Source organism: Sciurus carolinensis, chromosome 18 (genome assembly GCF_902686445.1).
Source record: "Sciurus carolinensis chromosome 18, mSciCar1.2, whole genome shotgun sequence".
NCBI lineage: Eukaryota > Metazoa > Chordata > Mammalia > Rodentia > Sciuridae > Sciurus > Sciurus carolinensis.
Genome location: NC_062230.1, coordinates 30,613,835 through 30,640,765, shown reverse-complemented (window position 1 = coordinate 30,640,765; position 26,931 = coordinate 30,613,835). Strand labels below are relative to the sequence as shown.

General features: G+C 40.8%; 1 protein-coding gene across 7 annotated transcripts in view; it reads left to right on the top strand.

Annotated features, from left to right (window-relative positions):
• Positions 1-26,931, top strand: part of Mrtfb (myocardin related transcription factor B) — a 184,923-nt gene that overhangs the window by 147,354 nt on the left and 10,638 nt on the right. For all 7 annotated transcript variants that reach the window (XM_047532982.1, XM_047532976.1, XM_047532977.1 and 4 more), the window contains 5 exons: positions 14,271-14,408; positions 17,713-17,960; positions 21,889-22,012; positions 22,494-23,522; positions 25,468-25,623. In XM_047532982.1, the coding sequence (XP_047388938.1) occupies positions 14,271-14,408; positions 17,713-17,960; positions 21,889-22,012; positions 22,494-23,522; positions 25,468-25,623 (1,695 nt within the window). The remainder of the gene's footprint in view (positions 1-14,270; positions 14,409-17,712; positions 17,961-21,888; positions 22,013-22,493; positions 23,523-25,467; positions 25,624-26,931) is intronic.

Sequence of the window (26,931 nt, the reverse complement as noted above, 5' to 3'; positions counted from 1 at the left end):
CTAATGATTTATCAACAATACAAAAAAAAAATTTTTTTTTTGAAATAGGCATTTCTGTGTGATAACACCAAAATTGGCCCTGGATTAGTCTCTTGTCATTTACATTCTTATCAAACTACAGCTAGAAAAGAATTTATCAAAATATTAATGGAATACATATCACAAATTGGAGCTCAAGTTATGTTATGCTTAAGCAACTTTGAACAATGGAAAGCTGTAGAAAATTAAGAACGATAGCTACATATGAAGTGGTCACATGGGTCCTTTCAGTACAAAGATTCTTCTCTCAGCAATTTCTTAAGTCCTTCAATCATTTTCTTATAAACACCCTAATGTTTAACCATATGTATTATCTAATGGAATTCATGTGAAGTTTCAAACCCTAGTAGTGCTAAAAGAAACTTGGTTGCTCAGATATTCTGTGCATTTTCAGGAACATACACTTAGAAGACTTTCATAAACTACTCTTTTTCAATTGTTCCAAGTAACTTTCAGGTATATGACCTTTTGCCAAATGTGGAAATCTTAGGTTTAAGCCTAGAAGGAAAGTAAGCAGGGTCTCCAGCAAGCCATGTACACATATTAAATAATCAAGGTTAGATTAACTTTGATCACAAGTACTTATAAGGGCCTGACTAGGACATCAAAGACAGACTGTCTAACTTAGGTCAAGAGGTCTCTGCCACTATGACTTTGACTTGATTTCCAGCCTCTGTGAAATTGTATCTCATCTCAATTTTTAATTCAATTTTCCTCCAACTAAATAGTGCACAATTTAGTGCACTAACAGTGCATTATGCAGAATAGATCACCTATTTATAATGATGTTTATTGAATGTAATTGAAATAAAACATGCTGAGCGCTCACTGTTGGGTAGGCACTAAGCTGCTTGCTTTACATGTATTACCTAGAGCAAATGTCATGCAAAAGGGGCATCTGTCTCATTCACCTAGGGCTCAAACTAATGACCCTGTTCTCATTAGACCAACAGTTTGAGATTTTTCTTAAAATTATTTTCCAACACTGCTATAGTTTGAATCTAAAATGTCCCCCAAAGCAAAGTCTTGGTCATCTGCCTGTGGAACTATTGAAACATGGAAGTTAGGTCATTGGACGTATGTCCTTGAAAAGAATTTTGAGACCCTAGGTCCTCTCCTCCCCACCATTATGAACTGTGCAGCCACAGGCCCAAAGCAATAAAGCCAAGCAATCACAAATCCTGAGCCAAACTAAAATAAACCAACTAAAAGGAAGAAAGGCTTATTTCATCTGTATCATGCAGGTAGGACTTATAGTGACAAAATCATTATATGTGTTACTTAAAAGAATATTTGTCCTTCTCATACCAAGTCCTCAAGACTTTGGTAACAATTACTAAAAATAAATACTAATTTTTTGTTGAGGAAGGTACTGGGAATTGAATCCAGGAATATTTTACCACTGAACTACATCCCCAGTCCTTTATTTTGGGACAGGATCTACTAAGTTACCAAGGCTATCCTTGAACGTACAATCCTCCTGCCTCAGCCTCTTGAGTTGCTGGAATTACAGGGATGTGCCACCATGCCCAGCAAATACTACCAATTCTAATACTTGTTTTTCTCCCACGTTTTGACCGATAATGGTTGCTTTTTTTTTTTTAATACCATGTTTATAACCAACATTCTGCATGATTTTAGAGACCTACACCAACACACATTATAATCAAACTGTCTAAAGTCAAAAGAATCTCAAAAGCAGTGACTTGTCATATACAAGGGATTTTCTTCCAAATGAAGTTGAGATTAAAATATGTCCAGACAGACAAAAACAAGGGAAGTCATTAGCAGTAGATCTGTCATATAAGAAATGCTAGAGTCTCCTTCAATTTTAAATGAAAAGATACTAGACTAAGGACAAAAACCTGTGTGTTGAAGGTTTGGTCTTCAGTCTGTGGTGGTGGACCCTTTAGGAGGTACAGCCTAGTGAAAGGAAATTAGGCCACTGTTAGGTCAGTATCCTTGAAGGGGATATTGAGACTCTGGCCTCCTCCTCTTTCTGTAGCTGCCTACCTGCCATGAGGTGAACAAGCCTCTGCCATGCACTCTCAACATGACATAATGTGCCAAATGACCATGGATTGCAGTCTCTGAAACCGTGAACTGAAGTAAACCTTTTCCTCCTAAGTGTTTATCTCAGATACTTTATCACCATAACAGCTAATTATACAATATATGGACAAATATTAAAACCAGTATTATAATTTTGGTTTATAACCTTTTTCCTGCAGGCTTTAAAAGAATGCTTAAAATATAAATCTAATAGTGAATAATAATTTATGATTTCAGTAATTCACAGGGGATGGAACTATAAAGTAGCATCTTTAAAAATATATTTAGTTGTAGATGGACATAACTATTTTTTATGTGGTGCCGAGGATCAAACCCTGTGCCTCACACATGCTAGGTAAGCACTCTACCACTGAGCCACAACCCCAGCCTAAAGTAGCACTTTTTTTTTTTTTTAATGGTACTAAAGTTAGAATTAAGATAGAATGTCATGCCAGGCTGTGGCAGCACACTCCTGTATTCCAGCCACTCCAGAGACTCAGACAAAAGGATCACAAGTTCAAGGCCAGCCTGGGCAACTTAGCAAGACCCTGTCTCAAAATAATAAGGACTGGGAGTGTGGCTTAGTGATAGAACACCCCAGTACGGTGGGGCAGGAAGTTGGGAGGAAATGTCTAATTCCCATGGTAACTGCAAAGAAAATATCTATAGAATTTATGTAGAACAGGAGAAGGGAATCAAAACAAGTCACTACAAAAAAGTCAACCAAACACAGAAAGACGTTTCATATTTGTGAAACACTAAATATTAAGATACTAATACTATCCAAAGCAATCTATAGATTCAATATAATCCCTATAAAAATCCCAATTATAGTTTTTTACAGAAATAATTTTAAAAAGTCAAGGGACCCTGAAAAAAATTTGATGTTGACAGTTTCATCTTTTTTGATTTTAGAACTCACTGCAGAGCTACAGTAATCAAAATAATGTTGTATTGGCATAAACACTAATGTACAGACCAGTGGAATAAAGCAGAAAACTAAGAAACATTGACATACGTGGTCAAATGATCTTTTACAAAAGATTCCAAGACCATCCAATAGGGAAAGGACTTTCTCTTCAACAAATGGTACTAGGAAAACTGGCTATCCACAGGCAAAGGAATGAAATTATGCTTTATTTACCCTAGCATCATTCACAAAAATTAACTCAAAATTTAAGTGCTTAAACTATAAAATCTCAGAGGAAAACATACAGAGAATCTTCATAATACTGGATTTGACAGTGGTTTCTTGAATTTTATACTACGTCAACAAAAGTAAAGATAGGTTTTATCAAAATTAAAAATTTTTGTGCAAAGGGTATTATCAGCAACATGAAAAGCCAACCCAAGAATGGGAAAAAAATATTTCAGAACCATATAGCCTAAAGGACTAATATGAGTATATATATAGAATCCTCCCCCCCCCAAAAAAAAAAAAAAACAGGAAATAACCAACCCTGTTCAAAAATGGGCAAAGGACTTGAATAGATGTTTTTTTCAAAGATATACAAATGTCCAATAAACATGGACAAGACACCCAACAAATACAGTGTTTATATGAACATTGAAAAATAAACACATAACGTATGATGTAATCATTACAGAAATGCTAATCAGAAAACTACAAGATACCACCTCACATCTGTTACCATTGCTACCCTCAAAAGAGCAGAAAATAAGGTTTTGCAAGGTTGGAGAAATTGGAAATTTTTTTAACTTTTTATTTTGAAATTATAGATGTACACAAAGTTGTACAAATATAGGAAAATCTCATGTACTGTTCATTAACTTCCCCCAAGAGATACATCATAGTAACCATAGCTACTTAAAACCAGGAAATCCTTTTTTTCATACATGTATATAGGGTAGTAATGTCTCATTCTACTATCCTTCCCGTACCCACCTCCCCACCACTCCCCTCTGCATAATCCAGAGTTCCTTCATTCTTCCCTACCCACCCCCCACTATGAATCGGCATTGGCTTTTCAAAACATTCGACCTTTAGTTTTGGGGGATTGGCTTATTTCGTTTAGCGTGATATTCTCCAGTTCCATCCATTTGCCTGCAAATGCCAGAATTTCATTCTTCTTTAGGTTGAGTAATATTTCATGTATTCATGTACCACATGAGAAATTGGAATTCTTGCACCTTGTTAATGGGAAAATCAAATGGTGTAGCCGCTATAGAAATGGTGTTGGCTCCTTTTAAATTTTAAGATAGAATTTACTGTATGATCCAGCAATTCCACTTCTGGGTATATGTCCAAAAGAAGTTGAAAACAGGACCCCTGCACCTAGGTCAGTGCCATCACTGGTTGGTCACAGTCGTGGAGCGAGCTGGTGGGCGAGTCAGGCCGCTTGCATCACGGAGGTAGCAGGCGGTCACCCAACCCGCCTGCCTTGCGGAGCTGGGCAGCGGGTAGCCAACCTGCCCAACCAACAGGCCAAAGACAGACGCCATCACTGAACAACCCCACCCGACCACCATGCCAAGGTTTGTCACCATCACAGAGTTAGCCAGAGGCTTCTTTATAGGCTGGTGCAGGCATTTTGAATTACTCCTGAGGGCGTGGACATCATCATTGGAAGGGCAGCTCCCTTCCTGAGACACCTACAGAAGGCTAGAGAACCCTTCACAAGACCCAGGAGCCAAGAAGAGGAGGTATTGAGAGACTCGGGACCAACTCAGAGCCACTGGGGAATATACCCCACCTAAAGGCCTCCACCCCAAGAAGGCCAGCTTCCTAGTAGAGCACCGCATTATCAAGTTCCTCCAAGACTTCAGGCTACTGAAGGCTAAGAGGTGAGTAATTGGAAATCTACAGAGACAATATTAGTCAATAGAGGAAATCTGCAATATCCCAGAGTTTCACTATTAGAGGGGTAGATACCTGAACAATATGAGAAAACAAGGGAAGAAAATAAACCTAGGTGGTATAGCAATAAAATCCAATGACAGCATGGCAGAAGAAATGTCAGAAAGGGAGTTCAATCAGGGAAGCAAATGAGGAGATGAAAGAGCAAATGCAGGCATTGAATGATTACACCAATCGACAGTTAAAAGAACAAATACAGAAAGCAAAAGATCATTTCGATAAAGAGATATTGGGGAAAAAAATAAATCCTTGAAATGAAGGAAACAATAAACCAAATTAAAAACTCCATAGAAAGCATAACCAGTAGGATAGAACACCTGGAAGACAGAACCTCAGATATCAAAGACAAAATATTTAATCTTGAAAACAAAGTTGACCAAACAGAGAAGATGGTAAGAAATCATGAACAGAATCTACAAGAACTATGGGATATCATGAAAAGGCCAAATTTAAGAATTATCGGGATTGAGGCAGGCTTAGAGAAACAAACCAAAGGAATGAACAATCTATTCAATGAAATAATATCAGAAAATTTCCCAAATCTGAAGAATGAAATGGAAAATCAAGTACAAGAGGCTTACAAGACTTCAAATATACAAAATTACAATAGACCCACACCAAAGGCACATTATAATGAAAATACCTAACATACAAAATAAAGACAGAATTTTAAAGGCTGCAAGAGAAAAGAATCAAATTACATTCAGGGGGAAACCAATACAGATGTCAGCAGATTTTTCAATCCAGACCCTAAAAGCTAGAAGGGCCTGGAACAACATTTTTCAAGCTCTGAAAGAAAATGGATGCCAACCAAGAATCTTATACCCAGCAAAACTTACCTTCAGATTTGACAACGAAATAAAATCCTTCCATGATAAACAAAAGCTAAAAGAATTTACAAAAAGAAAGCCGCCATTACAGAACATTCTCAGCAAAATATTCCTTGAGGAAGAGATGAAAAACAACCATGTAAATCAGCAAAGAGAGGAACTACCCTAAAGGAACAGCCAAATAAAGGAGAAATCAAGTCGTGTCAAAAAAAAAAAAAATGAGCCAAATGACCGGGAATACAAATCATATCTCAATAATAACCCTGAATGTTAATAGCCTGAACTCATCAATCAAAAGACATAGACTGGCAGATTGGATTAAAAAGAATGATCCAACAATTTGCTGCCTGCAAGAGACTCATCTTATAGAAAGAGATACCCACAGACTAAAGGTGAAAGGATGGGGAAAAACATAACATGCACATGGACACAGCAAAAAAGCCGGAGTATCCATCCTCATATCAGATAATGTGGACTTCAAGCCAAAGTTAGTCAGAAGGGATAAAGAAGGACATTTCATACTGCTTAAGGGAAGCATAAATCAGCAAGACATAACAATCAAATATCTATGCCCCGAACAATGGCTCGTCCATATATATCAAACAAATCCTTCTCAATGCCAGAAAACAAATAGACCACAACACAGTAATACTAGGTGATTTTAACACACCTCTCTCACCACTGGACAGATCCTCCAAACAAAAATTGAACAAAGAAACCATAGATCTCAAAAACACAATAATTTAGACTTAACGGACATTTATAGACTGTACCATCCAACAAAGAGCGAATACACTTTCTTCTCAGCAGCACATGAATCCTTCTCTAAAATAGAACATATATTATTCCACAAAGCTACTGTTAGCAAATACAAGAAGATAGAGATAATACCCTGTATTCTATCAGATTATAATGGATTGAAATTAGAAATAAAGAGTAAAAAACAAACTACTCCAACACCTGGAGATTAAATAGTACGCTGTTGTATGATGAATGGATAACAGAAGATATCAGGAAGGAAATTTAAAAATTCTCAGAGGTAAATGAGAACAAAGAAACAACATATCAAAATCTCTGGGACACTATGAAAGCAGTTCTTAGAGGAAAATTTATTTTATAGTACGCATTCAAGAAAAAAGAAAAAAATCAACAAGTAAACAACCTAACACTACAGCTCAAAGCCCTAGAAAAAGAACAGAGCAACACCAAAAGTAGTAGAAGACAGGAAATAGTTAAAATAAGAGCTGAACTCAATGAAATTGAAACAAAAGAAACAATCGAAAAAATTGACAAAATAGTTGGTTCTTTGAAAAAATAAACAAAATTGATAAATCCTTAGCCACACTAACAAAAAGGAGAGAAAACCCAAATTACTAAAATTCGGAATGAACAAGGAAATATCACAAGAGACATGATTGAAATACAAAACATAATTAGAGGCTATTTTGAAAATGTATACTGCAACAAAATAGAAAATCTCGAAGACATCAACAGGTTTCTAGAGACATGAATTACCTAAACTGAACGAGGAGGACATACACGATTTAAATAGATCAATTTCAAGTAATGAAATAGAAGAAGTCATCAAAAGTGTACCAACAAAGAAAAGTACGGGACCAGATGGGTTCTCAGCTGAGTTCTACCAAACCTTTAAAGAAGAGCTCATTCCAGTACTTCTCAAAGTATTTCATGAAATAGAAGAGGAAGGAACCCTCCCAAACTCATTCTATGAAGCCAATATCACCCTGATACCTAAACCAGACAGAGACACATCGAGGAAAGAAAATTTCAGACCAATATCCTTAATGAACATTGATGCAAAAATTCAACAAAATCTTAGCAAATCGCATACAAAAATATATTAAAAAGATAGTGCACCATGATCAGGTGGGTTTTATCCCAGGGATGCAAGGTTGGTTCAACATCAGGAAATCAATAAATGTCATTCACCATATCAATAGACTTAAAGTTAAGAATCACATGATTATTTCGATAGATGCAGAAAAAGCATTTGATAAAATACAGCATCCCTTCATGCTTAAAACACTAGAAAAAATAGGGATAGTGGGAACATTCCTTAACATTGTAAAGGCCATCTATGCTAAACCCATGGCCAATATCATTCTAAATGGTGAAAAACAAAGCATTCCCCCTAAAAACTGGAACAAGGCAGGGATGCCCTCTTTCACCACTTCTATTCAACAGTGTCCTTGAAACTCTAGCCGAGCAATTAGACAGACCAAGGAAACTAAAGGGATACAAATAGGAAAAGAAGAACTCAAACTATTCCTATTTGCTGATGACATGATTATATATTTAGAAGAACCAGAAAATTCCACCAGAAAACTTTTAGATCTCATAAGTGAATTCAGTAAAGTAGCGGGATATAAGATTAATGCTCATAAATCCAATGCATTTTTATACATAAGTAATGAATCTTCAGAAAGAAGTTAGGAAAACTACCCCATTCACAATAGCTTCAAAAAAAAATAAAATAAAATACTGGGGAATCAATCTAAAAAAAGAGGTGAAAGACCTCTATAATGAGAACTACAGAACACTAAAGAAAGAAATTAAAGAAAACCTTAGAAGATGGAAAGATCTCCCATGTTCTTGGATAGGCAGAACTAATATTGTCAAAATGGCCATACTACCAAAAGTGCTATACAGATTCAATGCAATTCCAATTAAAATCCCAAGGATGTACCTTAAGAAATAGAGCAAGCAATCATGAAATTCATCTGGAAGAATAAGAAACCCAGAATAGCTAAAGCAATCCTTAGCAGGAAGAGTGAAGCAGGGGGTATTGCAATACCAGAACTTCAACTATACTACAAAGCAATAGTAATAAAAACGGCATGGTACTGGCACCAAAATAGACAGGTAGATCAATGGTACAGAATAGAGGACACAGACACAAACCCAAATAAATACAATTTTCTCATACTAGACAAAGGTGCCAAAAATATGCAATGGAGAAAAGATAGCCTCTTCAACAAATGGTGCTGGGAAAACTGGAAATCCTTAGCAACAGAATGAAACTAAACCCCTATCTCTCACCCTACACAAAAATCAACTCACAATGGATCAAGGGCCTTGAAATCAGACCAGAAACCACCCTGCATCTTATCAAAGAAAAAGTAGGTCCAAATCTTCAACTTGTTGGCTTAGGATCAGACTTCCTTAACAGGACTCCCATAGCACAAGAAATAAAAGCAAGAATCAGTAACTGGAATAGATTCAAACTAAATAGCTTTCTCTCAGCAAAGGAAACTATCAGCAATGCGAAGAGAGAGCCTACAGAGTGGGAGAAAATCTTTGCCACTCATACTTCAGATAGAGCACTAATTTCCAGAATCTATAAAAAACTCAACTCTACACCAAGAATACAGATAACTCAATCAACAAATTGAGGATATGAACAGACACTTCACAGAAGAAGATCTACAAGTAATCAAACATATGAAAAAATGTTCAACATCTTTAGTAATAAGAGAAATGCAAATCAAAACTACACTAAGATTCCATCTCACCCCAATTAGAATGGCAATTATCAAGAATACAAGCAACAATAGGTATTGGAGAGGATGTGGGGAAAAAGGTACACTCATACATTGCTGGTGGGGCTGCAAATTAGTGCAGCCACTCTGGAAAGCAGTGTGGAGATTCCTTAGAAAACTTGGAATGGAACCACCATTTGACCCAGCCATCCCACTCCTCGGCCTATACCCAAAGGACTTAAAATCAGCATATTACAGAGATACAGCCACAACAATGTTCATAGCTGCTCAATTCACAATAGTCAGATTGTGGAACCAACCTAGATGCCCCTCAATTGATGAATGGTTAAAGAAACTGTGGTATATATATACACCATGGAATATTACTCAGCCATAAAGAATAATAAAATTATGGCATTTGCAGGCAAATGGATGCAGTTGGAAAATATCATGCTAAGTGAGATAAGCCAATCTCAATAAACCAAAGGACGAATGATCTCACTGATAAGCAGATGACACATATAGCGGGTGGGAAGGGGGCAAGAATGGAGGAAGGAGGGACTCTATAGAGGGATAACAAGGGTGGGAGGGGAGAAAAAAATAGAATGAATCAAACACTATTACCCTAGGTAAATGTATGATTATACAAATGGTATGCCTCTACTTCATGTACAAACAGAAACAAGATGTATCCCATTTGTTTACAATAAAAAAAAAATTTTTTTAAGTTGAAAACAAATTACATTTGTACACCCACATTCTTAGCAGCAGCATCTATGAGAGCCAAAAGGTGAAAGCCACCTAACTCCACTGATGAATGTATGGGTAAAAAAATGGTCTACAAACCCACAATTGAATATTCAGCTTTAAAAAGGAAGAAGATTCCTTCATGGATGAATCTTAAACTTTTTACTATGTGAAACAAGTCAATTAAAAAGTAACAAATAGTCTATGATTTTGCTTATGAGATCCTTAGAGACTGGAGGAATAGGGGTCTGGCAGCTGTTGTTCATGGGTTTTGGGTTTGAGAACTTGAAAGTCTGGAGATGATGGTTGCTGAAGAATGTAAATGTACCTAATGTTGTGCACTCAAAATGATCAAATGGTAAATTTTATGGTGTATCTTACAATAAAAATTATGCCTTTTTTTTTTTTTTTTTTTTGGTCGTGGTAGGGATTGAACCCAGGGCTTTGTGCATGCAAGGCAATCACTCTGCCAACTGAGCTATATGCCCAGCCCAAAATTATGCTTTTTAAAGCAGTCATGTATGCAAATCCTAATTACTAATCAGGTGGTCAGGTACTAACCAAATGTCTGCTAGATGTTATGCCAATACACGTTGGGGTTTCAGCCACATCCTGCATGGATAAGGGAAGGGTTAACTACCAGAGGACAGGGTGCTGGCAGTAAATCAATTACCCATAAACTTATCTAATCAATAAACATACAAGAGCCAATTCTCCTTTCCAAATGAGAGGGGACATGACAGATCAGGCCATACTAGATCTGGCCTCTAACAAGATGGAGTAGCCCACCACTCCTTTGTTGTAGTCACACAGGTAAGGGGGCCAAGACTGGGAGGGGCTTCTTCTGTGATAAGCAGGATGGGGTGGAGTTGGAGAGCCATTTGCTCCAGAAAACTATCACATAACCAGACGGTGAACCACGCCCACACAGGGCCACCTACTCTCAGTGATCTGGAACAGTCCCCCTTGACTGCCAGTTCCTGGGAGTCAGGCCTCTGTGTCCCATGGCTCAACCACATCTGGTTTTGCTGGATAAGGATGGCTTCCCACAAATAATTCACTTTTTGTTTTAAACATTTCTCTTACCTTTATTTTTATGTGAAGTGAGGACTGAACCCAGTGCCTCACATGTGCTAGGCAGGCACTCTACCTCTGAGCCACAACCCCAGCCCAATAAGTTCACTTTTAACGTTCACTTAGTTGTTCTAAAAATTAAATGCTTTAAACTTATACAGAAACAAATAAGTGCTAATTGATACATTTCAAGAAAGGTAGAATTTCCTAGAAAATATTCATTAAAATCACAAAACTTTTTGGTTTGTGTTCAACTTGTTCAACTTTATTTGTTCAGGGATTTGAATATGGAAGCAATGTTTAAATAATTGCATTTTTAATTTATTTGCATATTTACCATCTTAAGCACTCTCCTGCATCCTAAAACACATTGTACATTTAAAAGCTACAATATAAAAGAACTTTGTTTTTAAATATCTACTTTCATTCCTCAAGACTACATGAATTCTAATTAAAAAGACCCCCTAGGGAACGATGAGACCTTGGAAAGCTGCTGAGGTGTGCAGGAGCCAGTGCCAACCCTGCAGCCTCACAGAACTGTGATCAACTTACCTACACGTGTTCCTTTCTCTATGGCAGCAGAACTTCCTTAGAAGTGATTTCTAGTAAAAGTCAGCCTTTAAGGTTGAAAGGGGCCTCTTATGAGTCTTAAAGCATAAACATTCATCATTAAACATTTTTCAGACATGTTCTTTTATGGTGTGATGATGGAAATTAAAGATGATGAGACCTACAACCTGTGGTAGGAACAGTGATCAGATCCAACAAGACAGGTTGGCAGCTTTTTTGTTTCTTTAGGGAAATAGTGTTTGTACTACATAAGGTGAAGTCAGATCTTAATGGCACTGTACACATATTCATCTGGTACTCTTGTTAAGGCTTTAACTCACTGTTCAATTTACTGTGGAACAAAGTAAGTACCATTTACAAAGGACCTAGATACTCTTTTAATCCTTTTTGTCATTTCAGAATTATCAAGTATTTAGATGCTTTTAGTTACTTTTGCCAGTAGGAGCCTACCACCTAGGTGTGATCCAAGTGGGATTTCTGGGGTGGGAGTGTGTTGTTCTGTTGTGGTTTTCATCCTTTCTAGGGCACACCAAAAAGGCTAATAATATACAGAGGAGTTTAGATATTTCTCTCAACTAATTTATCTTCAAATTAGGTAAAGTTGATAATCACCATTTCAGTCTAGCTAATCTTGTGTTTCTAGGCTCTGTGATGTTCTGGGTAGCTGCAGTACACCAAAATACCAAAATAAGATGAGAATATCAGTAATCAAGGCTAAATTTACTCAGACATGGCCTAGAAGATAACCATACAATTGAAACCACACCCACACTTCTGAATAATAATCTGAATTTTTCAGATTATTAACACTTACTGCTCACTCTCAAATTCATCATTACTATCCAGTCAGCAGGGCTGGTGAAAGAGCTTAGGATAGAATTTATCTGCAAGGGAATATATAGAGATATGTGTAGTTTAAAATTCAAACACCTGGTTCTACTTCATGTACCAATTTTATAAAAGTCAAGGAATGGTTTTTCCCCTCTAGGAAAACTGACCCAGAGATAAGTATACTCATTTCCAAAAATTATGCACGGTGATAGGAAAACAACAAAAACAAGATCCTCTAACATGGTCAGCAAGACATCACCTTTTACCTGATGTATGAATTTGGTTGTTCAAAGGTTAGTTGAAGAACTGGACATCTCAAGGTTGTTTAGGGGCAGGAGTCTGCTGGAACATGAGGATGAAGTCTCTTAGATGAGTCCTTTCCCTTCTGAAATGAAATCGAATACAGCCACCTTTACAAAGTACAGTCATTCATATTGTCAACAACTTAAAAGCTGAAGTCAGTAGCAGATACCTCAAGGAGAAAACAGACATGAGCATGCGCTATTAATGGCCCTGACACACATGGTCTCAGCTGGGCTGGAGAATGTAACCTAGATGAGTAAAGCAAAAGGAATGTCCATTCATTAAATATTTGTTGAGTTACTGTATGCACCAAGCTTCATATTTCTTGCTGCTAATAATGCAATAGTTTTCAGGTAATTTTTTAAAAATATTTTTAGTTGTAGATAAACACAATCACTTTGTTTATTTTATGTGGTGCTGAGGATCAAACCTAGTGCCTCACACATGTGAGGCAAGTGCTCTTACCCCTGAGTTACAACCCCAGCTCCCAGGTCATTTATTTTTAAGGGAAAATATAGTTTACTATTTTAAAACCCATATACTTCAACAAGAGTGTGATTTTGACTGTTGGTATAATGAATTTGAGAGTTGTTCAGGGAAGTGAAAAAATGACATTTTTCCTTGAAACTGGTAATAAGTAAGTCCAAGTAATAATCAACTTTCAACATTCAGCTGACTTATTGTAAGGTAATCTAGTTAAAGTAGATTGCTAGTAAGGATTAATAGAGCCTATAGTTTCCTTCTGTGGCTTCCAGTGTTGATCTATGGCTGCAGATCGAGATTCAATAGCTGTTGCTTGGACCTAGGAAACAAAGCAGCTTCTCATTTCGAGATGGCATTATCAGCAAAATAAGTCAGCCTTGCAAGAAGATTTGCGCGACTCTTGTCTTGTTGGAAGACTCGGGAGAGGTGGTCCGTGAGTGCTAGTCAGGCTTGCAGGCAGGAGTTGGAGAGCAACCTAAGGACTCACAGGTGGAGTGGGCCTCTGTGAAGAGGTGCTGCCCAGCGTGGGGACGGGTGTGGATCCTTTGGGCTCTGAAACAAAGACAAAAATACCACTCTGGAATGGCCAGTGTTAATGGTTTATCTAGCAAGAAAACCTTCATGAACACCGTGTATCATTTTGATCATTTTTACCATCTTGAACTCTTTTTCCTGCCAAAAAAGGGTGACTCTAACTTTATTTCTGAGAAATACTAGAGTTTAGTCACTCTAACCTTATTTAGCTTCAGCCACTCAGTGTTACAGGAGCAGAGACTGAATAACTGGCTCCAGTGAGGTAAAGCATCTTGTTCCATCATCTGGTTATCAGACACAATACTACATTTCTGTTTCTTTCTGGTGAACTTTAACAAAAAAATGAGGTCATTCCCTTGTAATTCTGACTTTTCTATTTTTATGGTCACTGATTTCACAGATTTGTTCCTTTTCTGCTTTTTCCACCAGTTTACTTCAGTGTCCCCAGCAGTTCCTGAATTCTTGAAAACTCCTCCAGCCGTGGACCAGCCTCCCACAAGGTCCACAGCTCCTGTCCTCCCCACGAACACTGTGTCCTCAGCAAAGCCTAGCCCAGCACTGGTAAAGGTGGGTACTCTGGTGCACAGCATTGCACAGTTTTACTGCAACCCTGTCTGCAGCTGGGGACAGAAGATGGAGCCACCATCTGAGTTTCCCAGCCTGCCTTGAAAACTAAATCATGAAAAACTAACTAGACTGGGGCCTTCATTGGAAACTGCCACAGTTAACACATGACCTGTCATCCTGTAGTCACAGAAAAATGGCACAGAATTTGGCCTGGATAAAACTGCTAGGGCAGTGTGGCAAGGCGTTAGGAATCCCCTTATCAGCAGTTCCTAGTTCTGCTGCCACTCAAGCCACTGAGATGAAATGAGGGGCACAGTAAAATGGAGTTGCTTGAGCACAGCACTTGAGACTCACAGGCCTCACAAACAGATGTCTTTAAGGAAACATGGTTTGGGACTTCATGTACAAGGTCAATCTCAGTGGTATTTCAGATATATTACATGACAGATTAAAGGTTTTAGAGAAGCAAATATATTTTTTCATCTAACAGATTTGGCCAGATGAAGCTTGGTTTGTTCTCAGATAAGCTTCAGATTTGTGGTTCTGTTCCCTACATTTACTTGGTCAAAGTAATTCAGTTAGAATAAATTCTAAGAAAGAAAAAAACTTGACAGTACCTTTTTGAAGTTCTTAAAATTATATTTAGAACTTCTTAATGAAATAGATGGGGAGAGTAAACTGAGGAACAGTCTAATCATTTCAGAGGTAGCTTGTACCAAAACCAGCAAATGCACACCTCAAACCTTTGGGACTGGAAAAGACATTAGAGAGTTGGCTGACCTCGCCCTGGGGTCCAGAGGCGTGAGAAGTGACAAGACCAGGAAAAGGCCATCTCCTGTGCTGGGTCCAACCTTCTTCCTGCCTTTGCAGCTTACTCACCCAGAGGCAAGAGAGTAGCTTTCAGACTAGCATGGCACACATTTCTCCCTCCCATCTACCTACTTCCTGAAAGAGGCTCTCCGTCAGCAGGCCCAAGTGTTTGTAGCTTTAAGACATACGTCAGCATATTTTACCACCTTTGGAGAGTGACGAGTGGCAACCATACCAGTAAAAAAAATCAACCCCTGCTGCCTCTTGCAGCATCTCTACACATGCGCCACCGGTGGCAGAGAGATCTGAATACCAGCCCATCTTATCTACGAATACTGAAAATTATCTCTCTGCTTCCCTCTCTGATCATGTTTTCACTTGTGTCTTTAAGGTGGGCTTTGGTTCTAGAGGAAGAGTGCTTTTGGAGAATGTGAATTTCAGCACTTAGTAGAGAATCCGAAGACAGTGCAAGAGAGGAAGGACAGGTGCATATGAGGAAATGGACCATGGTCCTTTTGGCTCTGCTGTAAGGGAGACTGTCACCTACCCTCCCTGAAAGAACACACATGCTGCCCTTAGGTGATAGCAGACGTAGCCTGCAGTCCACAGGCCATTGTGTTTATGAATCCCCCAGACCCCAGGTACCTTCCAGGTTGTGGTTGGGTCATTGTAATAATTATACTTGACCCCCATTTTGAGTACAAATCATCCCAGACCTTGTCATTTTTATGATCAGTTTGAAAAGACTAAAAGTAAAATTATAACAAAAATAAGCTGCTTAGTAAATTAATATCACAAGGTTACAGGATGTGCTTAAGCAGGCAAGAATGTCTTCTGACAGTGAGAAGTACTTCAAGTGCCTGGTCATTAAGGATGTTTGCTTAGCCTGTACAGTCATCATTACTCCACTCAACACACACTGTTTGGTACCTTCACAGTGTCTGCCACCGTTCTGGGTACTAGCAGATGAAGCAACGAACAAACCATAGCAGCCCACCCTTGGATTGGACAATAGTGCGAACAAAGACTAACACAAGGATAGAGGGTGCTGGGGCAGTGGGGGTGCTTCTGTTTTAAATAGCGTAGACATGCAGTCTGGTGACCTTTGGGTGGAGCTCTGGCAGAGGTGAAGGTATAAGCCAAAAGCCCGAGAAATAAAACTTGACATCTCTGAACAAGGAAGCCAGTAAGGCTTGGCCAGGGACAGCCCAGGATAAAAAGCAAAACAACAAGCCAGGGAGCTGTCGAAGAACAGAAGTGTTGAGTCTGTGACTGACAGGAGAAGCCACTGGAAAGGTGAGAGCTGCAGCATCACACGCAGCGGAGGGACGACAGTAGAAGGAGAGACCAGGTGAAGATGTCGTCCATGTCAGGAAGCAGTGGTGCTCGTCAGGGAAGTCAGAAGCAGCTGGCTTCTGGGTGGAATTTGAAGGCTGAACTGGCAGGGTTTGCTGACATATTGTCTGTTCCCTGTGGGGAAGAGGGGTCCTGGACCAGTCACCATTTGTCTAAGCAGTGGGGAAGTTAGAGTCGCCATTCCTGTGAAGGGAGGGGACACACCCGAGTTCGAGGTGCTTAGCAGACACCTCAAGGGACTAAGGACAAAAACAAACGCAGAAACCAACACGGTATTCGTGTCCCAGAAGCCACAGGAGCCCAGAAAAACTGCTTAGGCTCAGTGTAGGGGAAGAGGTGGTGTAAGAACTTGGGCATGCCAGAACAGTCCCCACAGCTGGGATTACCTGGTTCGGAATGTCAGTGGAGCGCTGTTGAGAATCCCCAAAGCAGGGGGACGTGGGAAGGACAGGACAGGCAAAGGAGCCCGAGGAAAAGCAGTGAGGAAGTGACACAGGGACAAAACCAAGGGAAACATCAAGGAAGGAGGACGTGAACGTGTCAGATACTGCTGTGGGCCCGTCACAATGAGTGCTGCCAACCAACCTGAGGTTAGCAAAGCCAGTCACAGTGACCTTGCCAAGGAACAGTTTCTGTTGAGTACTACAGGCAAAAAACTTGGGTTGGGTGTAGGAGAGATTAAAAGGGAGAACTGGAGAGTGCCGTAGCCTTTTCTTGAGAACCTGTGCTGGAAAGGAGCCTACAGAAGGAGAATGTGGGGTTGAGAAAGTGTGCAAACCCACGGGGAGAACCAGGAGGAGGCCAGCATTGCTGGGGTGATCGCTGTGTGTGGGCAAGGGAACATGGCCTCAGTCAAAGAGCAGAGGTGCTGGCCCAAGGCAGCAGCACCCACTGCAGGTTCTCAGCCACAGGGAAGAAAGCTGCCTAGGGTATCAGGAATAGGTGGACACTGGGGACATGTCACTTCCTCAGTGTTTAGGAAATAAGGCCATCTGGTGACAGTGATGTTTTCATGGCTCTTGAAATGCATTTAATACACTAGGTTGTAAAGGTACACTGCTTTTTAATTATTAAGACTCACAGTAGAATCAGTTTTATGGGATGCCATGTCTTAAAAATATTTTTTTTCCTCAAATAGCAAAGCCATCCCAAGAATCCAAATGACAAACACCGTAGCAAAAAGTGCAAAGATCCCAAACCACGGGTAAAGAAGTTAAAGTACCACCAGTACATTCCACCCGATCAGAAAGGTGAGAAGAACGAGCCACAGATGGACTCCAACTACGCCCGCCTGCTCCAGCAGCAGCAGCTGTTCCTACAGCTGCAGATCCTGAGCCAGCAGCAGCAGCACTACAGCTACCAGACCATCCTGCCTGCACCAATCAAGTACGGGCAGGGTTGATGCACTTTGTAAAGTGGATTGTACAGTGGTTTTAATGAGGACCCCAAGTTACTAAAGTCCAGATGTGCTGACTTACTTGTGGGCAGTGATTCCTTTGTTATCAAAGCTCTCCTCACCTCACCATAGTGTCTGAAGTCACACAGCGAGAATGGCCTGCATTCCAGCCCAGATTTTGTCCTCCAAAATAGGGGCTGAGCTTTTACAAGTTAGAAATACCTTGTCACAATTACTCATGCAGAAAAGATTTGCCTGTTGTATACTCAGAAAGGTACTAGATACTATGAAAAAAGCCTAAGCAGTATAAACAGCTACAAAGAGAGAGAGATGGGTGTAAAATTGGGAGAGGTCAAGGAAGTTTGGTGGAAATGGCAAGATATTTCCACCTGGACAGCTCTGGAAGCACCTTCCAGGTGTACTGCTCCCTAGTACAGGAACAGGTAAGCAGAGCGTGTGTATTGGGTGGTAAGGAAAATGCCCAAATGAAGAATGTGATGAATGTGATTTTTAAGAAAAGGGGAGAGAGAATTCAGTAGAGTCAGTGTATGCAAGGCCTTGAAGTTGGGAGAAGACGTGATAGGCAGTGGAGTGGCTCAGGCCCCTGGTGGTGCACAGACTGAACTGAAAAACAGTGGGACACTGGTAGTGAAGGGAGTCTGAGGACAGACGTGGGAGGACAAAGGACACTGTTCACAGAATGAAAGGAGCAGGCCACAGGTGACTCACAGACCGTGAAGGTCTGAATGCCTCAGCTATGGAGAAGGAAGGGGAGTGATTCCTGAGTTTGATCCAACCGTGAGGGACCCCAGAGGGGAAAGGGAGTCTAACACCAATTCCACAGTCACAGCAAGATGCCCATAGCTTATTATGATGATGTAATATAGGAAATTTCCAGATGCACATCTCCAATATGCTTTTTCTGGTACTCACAAAATGCAAAAGGTTCTGTCCTCCTCTTCCCTCAACTTCTAGGAGGAAGTAATGTCAGCATTCAACTCTAGGAGAAAAAAAAAAAAGTGTTCTGTGATGGGCCATTTAATTTATGATCACATGAGCCATAGAAACTACTTCTGTTTCCTTCTTGTAACCTAAGCTTTCTTCCAGAGATAGCCCCCATTTTCTAGGGGAAGGATAAAAACCCACTAACTAGCTTCTCTGAAGAAATATCTCCTTCACATGTGAATGATTATCAATATTTTTTTCTCTGAAAATACAAATACCTTGAAGATTAGACCTATTAGTAATTGAGACCTTATTGTGCATCACTTATCTAAACCCCAGGGCATGGGGATGAAGACAATTTTTTGTAGCATATTATTTCAAGAGCTCCAGGCCTGAGGGAGCTGTTGACACTGGAAGAGAACCAGGGAAGGCTACAGAGAGTTGGAGCAGTATCCAGGACAACTGCTACTACTTTACAGCTCCGTCCAGGACCTGGGCAGGCACCCTGCAGCACTAACCTCCTCTGCAGTGGGCACCAGCAATAACAAGGACAGTAATGTGACTGGCGGTTGTTTACTACTCAGGCTGGTCTTAACACTGTGCTTCATGCTCTGCATACCACCCTCAAGTCCAGAAGGAATTGCTACCCGATTCCTGATGAGGAAACTTAAACTGAAAATTCCATAAAGGATTTTTTTCTGCAGTATATATGCAACCATTTTTTCTATAATGACAGTTTGGCTGCATGGACAGCTTTGTGGATGGGAAGCTGGGTGCAACTGAGCTCCTCCTGTCCTTCCCCGAGACTCCAGCTCCTCCTTACACACTCCCCCACTAAAGTAAACACCACCTGCCCAGGGAATACGATCCAAGAAAAAGAGGAGGAAAGGACTCTTGTTTTGTGTATTATTTCACCACATGAAGCCTGAATGTAAGTTCCATCTAGTTTCCAGATCCTAAAAATGGAGACTTAATTTTCTAACACATTATCTTTACCAAAATCCCATTACAGAAAAACTGAAGCCTTACAGTGCCCATAGCAGTGAATTTTACCTGTATTAGGTGGCCATTTACACAACAGGAGTAAGAAGCTGAGCATTAGTGAGGAGACAGGGGTTGCAGGTTTTAGAAAGCCGACTCCAGCCCTCAGAACTTCAGGTCTCTTGTCTGCATAGTAATCACATCTGTCAACCTCCTCCCTTCTTTTCCTCTGAATTGAGTAAAAATGGGTCGACTTATTTCTGTTAAAGGTTGAACCAAACACTGAATCATAGTCCCAGGTATCATAGAATCTAAATAAGACTCTACACATAAAATAATTAAATTGTGCATTCTCCTAGGGACAGCATCACTCACGAGGGAGCAAAAGGCGATCCGTGGATGAGGATGCTCTTTTTAAGTAATTAAGCACAGACATACATACAGCTCACAATGCATGAAGGACCTCTGTGATAGCAAGACATCCTGGGGAGCACACTAGAGGCCCCTTGGGGGAAGCAACAGGGAATGAGAACAAAACTGAAAAACACCAATTTAAAGAAGATGTTTTCATGACTGACAAGCAGCTTGACATCCGAAGGACTACAGGGACACGGGTATAGCCCCTGACCTCACAACTTGACAGTTGACACACTAGCTCCTTGCAAATAAAGTTGAAGCATAACTAAGTCACAAGTGAACACTGATGCCAAAGTAAATATCACCCAAACAAAAGTCACATCACCAGAACCTCAAAGACCCTCTTTGGGTTCTCTTGGTCCTAACTTGTATCCCCATAAATTAGTTTGTCTTGTTTTTGAACTTTATGTACATGCAATCTTAAACTTATGTGCCTAGCTTCTTTTGCTCGGCGTTGTTGGTGAGCTACATCCTTATTGATGCAAATAGCAGTAATGTTTATTTGTTTAGTGTTCTGTGTACAACCATACCATAATGTATCCACCTACCACACTCTTAGGTCAGGATGTCTTTCAGTCAGTTGTCTACCTAGGAATAGAATTGCAAGTGTCATAGGGTAGCCAGTTTTTAGAGCCGTTTTCACAGTTGTCTGAAGTGGTTGTACCAAGCCTCTGCTACCAGTGCTGAGAGATCCATTTGTCTCAGGCGCTTGGTATCGTCGTTATTATAGCAATTCTGCTAGACACGTGAGGCTATTTGATGTGCATTTTCATTTTCCTTACACCTAGTGAAGTTAGCACTTACCTATTTAGTGACTGTTTGGTTACACTTTGATATGTACCTGCCCAAGATTCCTTCCTGCTCCCCATATCTTTTATCCATTAGGTTTTGTATTTTCGTGAGTTTGTTTTCTTTTTCATATTGATTTATAAAGCTTTCTTCTATGTTCCGAGTCCCTTCTCAGGTATTACAAGCACCACCTTGTCCCATTCTGTGGCTTAAGTTGTCACCATATTAAAGATACTCCTTTCATTTACGCCTTTTCTGTCCTATTTGGAGAAATCTTTGTCCATCCAAAAGACATGAGGATATTATCCCAAGTTTTCTTAAAGCTTTATTGTTCTCATGATTCACATTTAGATTTTAGGGAATAATGTGTCCCCCCCACCCCACCCCCGTATAAAGATCCAGTCTGGCCAGCACCATTTATTGGAAGGGCAACCCTCTCCCACCTTCGTGGCAGGAGCACCTTTGGATAACTCAAGGGCCCTGTATGCAGAGATTTGTTTCAGGAGTCTCTGCTCTTCCCTGTCCGTCTGCTGTTCTGTCCCTGTATTTGCACCACACTGTTGTAATCATTGGATTTGTATCACTCTGATCACTGGTGGTGTGATCACATGGCCATTCTTGGTCCTCTCCACTCCCACGTAAAACTTAGAATCACCTAAATTTCTACCAAACAAGCAAATAAAACCTGTACAGATTTTAGTAGGATCTAGTTTATTTGATATATTAATAGAAGCAATAGAAAACCTGTGAGTTACTATAAGCTCTAATTTTCTTTTTCTTTTGAAGAAATGACAAAAATAACAGTGGGAATTCATCTTTGAACAATAGCATGCCCGGCACCCAAAGGCAGAATCCACCTGCTCCTGTGAGAAAGCCAGGACCTCTACCCTCCAGCTTGGATGACTTGAAGGTGAGGGTTCCAGGCAGACCTTACTCGCACATCAGTGCCCAGGAAATGGGAACAAATAGCCAGATTTGTCCTTCAGATGTACACGGTTTTCAGTGTCCATTCAACCTCAGCAGAATGACAAACCTTGTAGAGGTGCTTTCTCTCTACTTCCATTAGGCTTCTTTCAAGATGAATCATAGCAACTGATTTACTGAGCATGTACTCTGTACAAGCACCATAGAGACAGACCACATTCCCATAATTTTTATTAGTGTATTGACAGTTGTTCTATATTTTTAGTTATTGCTGTATCTTATCATACCTAATTTATAAATTAAACTTTCTTATCAGTGTTTGTGTATAGGAAAAACATTGCATATTAGGGTTTGGTACTCACCACAGTTTCAGATACTTTTATTCTCATGGATGAGGGGGCCACTGTGTACTCGTGATCTGCCAGAAAGTTATAAAACCAAGAGATCTGATTTGTCTGTACCTCCAGGTATCGGAACTGAAGACAGAACTAAAGTTGAGGGGTCTGCCAGTGTCGGGCACCAAACCGGACCTCATTGAGCGCCTGAAACCCTACCAGGAGGTGAACAGCAGCAGCCTTGCCACTGGCAGTATTGTGGCAGTGTCATCATCGGCCATCGCCACCAGTAACCCGGAAGTCACTGTGGCATTGCCAGTCACAACCCCACATAATGCTGTGACTAGTTCAGTCTCCACTTTCAAGGCAGAAGTGCCATCTGTTGCACCTAGCAACGTAACCCACGTTGAAAACATTCATTCCCCTCTGCCAATCTCCCCATCACCCTCCGAACAGTCCAGTCTGAGTACTGATGACACGAACATGGCAGACACCTTCACTGAGATCATGACCATGATGTCTCCCTCACAGTTCTTGTGCTCCTCTCCCTTGAGGGTGGTAAATCACGAGGACAGCCTGAGCCCCACCAGCAGCACTCTGTCAAACCTGGAACTGGATGCTGCCGAGAAGGATCGCAAGCTTCAGGAGAAGGAGAAGCAGATCGAAGAGCTAAAAAGGAAACTGGAACAAGAGCAGAAGCTCGTGGAGGTTCTGAAAATGCAACTTGAGGTGGAAAAACGAGGGCAGCAGCGGCCACCCGAACCACAGCCCGGTGCCCCTGCTCACCCCGTCACTGCAGATCAGAAACATGGCAACCTGGGTTCCTCCATCAAGGATGAGGCCTCGCTCCCTGACTGCTCCAGCCCCCGGCAGCCTGTGCCTGTGACCAGCCATGCTGTAGGCCAGCCCATCTCTACAGGTGGCCAGACCCTTGTTGCCAAAAAGGCTGTAGTCATCAAGCAAGAGGTCCCCGTGGCTCAGGCAGAACAGCAGAGTGTGGTCTCACAGTTTTATGTGAGTTCCCAGGGACAGCCTTCCGCCATTGTCGCTCAGCCCCAGGCTTTACTGACCACGCAGACTGCTCAGCTACTGCTCCCGGTGTCCATCCAGGGCTCGAATGTCACCTCAGTGCAGCTCCCAGTAGGCAGCCTCAAACTCCAGGTGGGAAGTGTGTCTCATGAATTTGCCTTACAGCACCCACAGAACAGAGACTGCCTGTGATGGAACCACCCAAGTCCTTTCAGAACGCAGCCACAGGAGTCACAGTTGTAGAAAATGTGTGGAATGGAGGGCCATTCAAAACAAAAGCAAGGGAATAGCTGGCACTGTTTTATACAGTAAACACAGACACGGGTGCTTCTGTTCCTCTTACCATTCCCTTAATGAATGCACTCATGTACAGATGCTTTCAACCCACTTTATCCCGTCATCTCAGACCATATTTGCTCAATGTCCTATTTGTAGGGCAGTTTATAAATGTAAAAGTTACTATACTATCTCAGTGCCTTACTTAGATAGGACAATTTATTCTTGATGAAAATAAAGGATTTATAAGCTCTAAATTATTTTTTCTATCCTACTTTAATGTACCCGTGTCAATTTTATCACAATAGTGGCAGAATTGGAAGCTGGGATTTTGTGGGTCAAGGTCAGGGTATTGTCATGACGGCAGCTGCTACCAAGGAGCTCTTCCCCACGCAAGGCATAGCATCGGGTACTTGGTGGTCTACCTCACTTAACCATCCCGCCCCAAAAACTGGGCACATGATGTAGCCCAGTTCTGGATGGGGAAACTGAGACCTGGGAGCAGTCAAGCTCAAGGACAGGGCTGATGTCTAAACTCAGATCTTCCAGACTTTCGAGCTCTTGTGCCATTTGTTTTATTCTGCCTCCCAAACTCAGTTCCTGTAAGGCACACATTAATATGAAGGTGCCTCAACCAAGAAGGCCATGACCATAGATGGAGGAGTGTGGATGTCATTAAAAGGGGGTAACACACCTGAGAGGACATTCCCTTTTCTGTCTACCGGAGGTGGGGTTTTGTGTATGTGAGTTCGATAGGTTTTCGCCAAATGTGGATCATGAGTAAACAAACCATTTGGACCAGTGCTTCCCAAACTTGACCCAAAAAATACTTCTAGCAGCAGAAAGAAATACCCTTGTCCCCCTGGGGTTAGGGGCTGTGTCCCAGAGCCCTGGGCATGTGCACAAAGTCTTTCTCCCCATTCTGTCTCTAGAGCATCTGTGCAATTAAAGATCTACTCCATGACATAGCTTTCAAAAAATTTTTGGTCCAAATGTTCTATTAGAGTTGATATTGTAGGAACAAAAACTCCTATCCCGTGCCTTAGAGCCCTGCAGGCCATCCCCTAAAAGCAGGAGTCTGGGCAGGTGGGCCTCACAGATTTCCTAGTTGCTATTAAAATGTATTTCAGTACCTGACCTATGAAGTGTAGAATGGCCATATTACTATTTTAGTTTTCTTATTTTCCCAAATTTTCAAATAAATTTCTTAGTCACATAAGAAATGATAAGGGCATGAAAATAACTGGTTTGGTGTTTGATACTGATTTAGAATTATTAAATTTCAATAAGGAAAGGTTGGTCAGTGGGTACTAAATTATAATCAAACAGCAGCAAGGAGTTCAAGCATGCTATTATAGCCAAGAGTGACAGTTATGCACTATATATTTCAAAAAGCCAGAAGAAGGGAGTTTGAATATTTGCACCATAAAGAAATGTTAGGGGACTGGGATGTAGCTTAGAGGTGGGGCACTTGTCTGGCATGCACAAGGCCCTGGGTTCCATCCCCAGCACCACAAAAAAAAAGGAAAAAAAGTTTGATAGATCTGCTTGACCCAATTTAAACATTACACAATGTGTATGTGCATCAAAACCTCAACTTATATGTAAGACATAGAACCTAGACTGAAGTTCAAACAATTTTAAATGGATTGTTAAGGTTTAGCTTTATGCAAATGAACTGATATCTGTAAACATTGTCTTATTTTATATTTGATTTCCAAGTGACCAGTTAATTTTACATCTAACATCTTGATTCCAACTCTGCTTCTGACAATTACATCGATTTTTCTTGACCTCCTAGACTCCACCACAAACAGGAATCCAGACTCAGCCTCAGACAGCAACTGCTACACAAATACCAACTGCGGCCCTGCCCTCAGGCCTGGCCCCGTCTGCACCTCAGAAACAGGAGGCTTTCCCACAGCACGTGCTCAGCCAGCCCCAGCAAGTCCGAAAGGTTGGTGATTACCCCCGCTGTCATCTCCTCACCCAGCCCGTGGGCTTCGTCCCCAACTGCTGCTTGGGAGACCCCGCTGCTCTTTTCTGTGGTCTGTCTGCCATAGACCTCGCCCTAGGTCAGATGTTGGGCAGATTTTCCAGTTGTTTGGAATTGAGAAAGTTCTTCAGTACTGAAAGACAGCTTTAAATCCCTTTTCCAAGTAAAGGGTTCAAAAGTGTGTTTTTAAATCCTTATATACCAAGTTTTAAAATAAATTTCTTTAAAAATTAAATTAGTTCCCTGGGGAAAGATATGTGAAGATTGAAAGGACACTCCTGACATTTGTCTCAAATTAAATCTTTATACTGTAGGTATTCAGAAGCCAGAGGCTTTACCATCACAGTTCCCGGTGCTGGGTGCTCGACTTCCCGCACAGTTCTCTCACTTCCTCATCCTAAAATGAGGGTGTTGGCCCAGGACCGAGACTGTGTGCAAGTGCCTACCCTAAACTCTGATCTTAAACAGTCCTCAGTGGGGCCGGGAGCACAGCTTAGAGGTGGAGCACTTGGTTAGCCTGTGCCAGGCTAGACCGTGGAGGGGGTGCACTAAGTGAACAGCACTCCCTCTTGTCCAGTAGGTGGAGCTGTGTGCACATCTCCTTGCCAGAAAAATCCAAAGGCCCCCAGAACAGGTGCCACTATCTTACCCTTGAGAACTGAGCCCCAGGGTTTAGGCAGGTCAGTATGCCTGTCAGTACACCTGGAGGTAGTCTGAACTGCCAGGTCCAGGACGATATGAAGGACTAACAGTGAAGACCACCTGTAGCAGTTAACAGTCACCGTGACGCGCGCTGGCTCAGGTCCCCTCAGACAGTGCTAACTGATCACAGCTGTGTGATACTGAGCTTCGGGAATGCTCACAATACCATTTTAGTATTTTTCTAAGTTCAGTAAGTGTTCACATGTTCAGACAGTTTTCTTTGATTTAGGGAAGAGGAAAATATAGACAGCATGGGCAAGTTTTTATTCACTAAGTCTTGATATACTAGAGGTAGGAATCATTACTTCTGGCTTACAGGAAGTGATATTTTACCGACGTAAGGAAATTCAACTTTTTCCAATGAGAGCATATTTATAGAGTGCTCTACTCACAGAGGTTATACTTTTTGGAGGGACACACTAAAGTTATTTATATATATATTTATATGTATATATATATTTATATTTGTATATTATATATAATATATTATATATTATATTATATATTGTATATTAATATATATTATATATTATCTATATAACATTATATATAAATATGTTATTTATA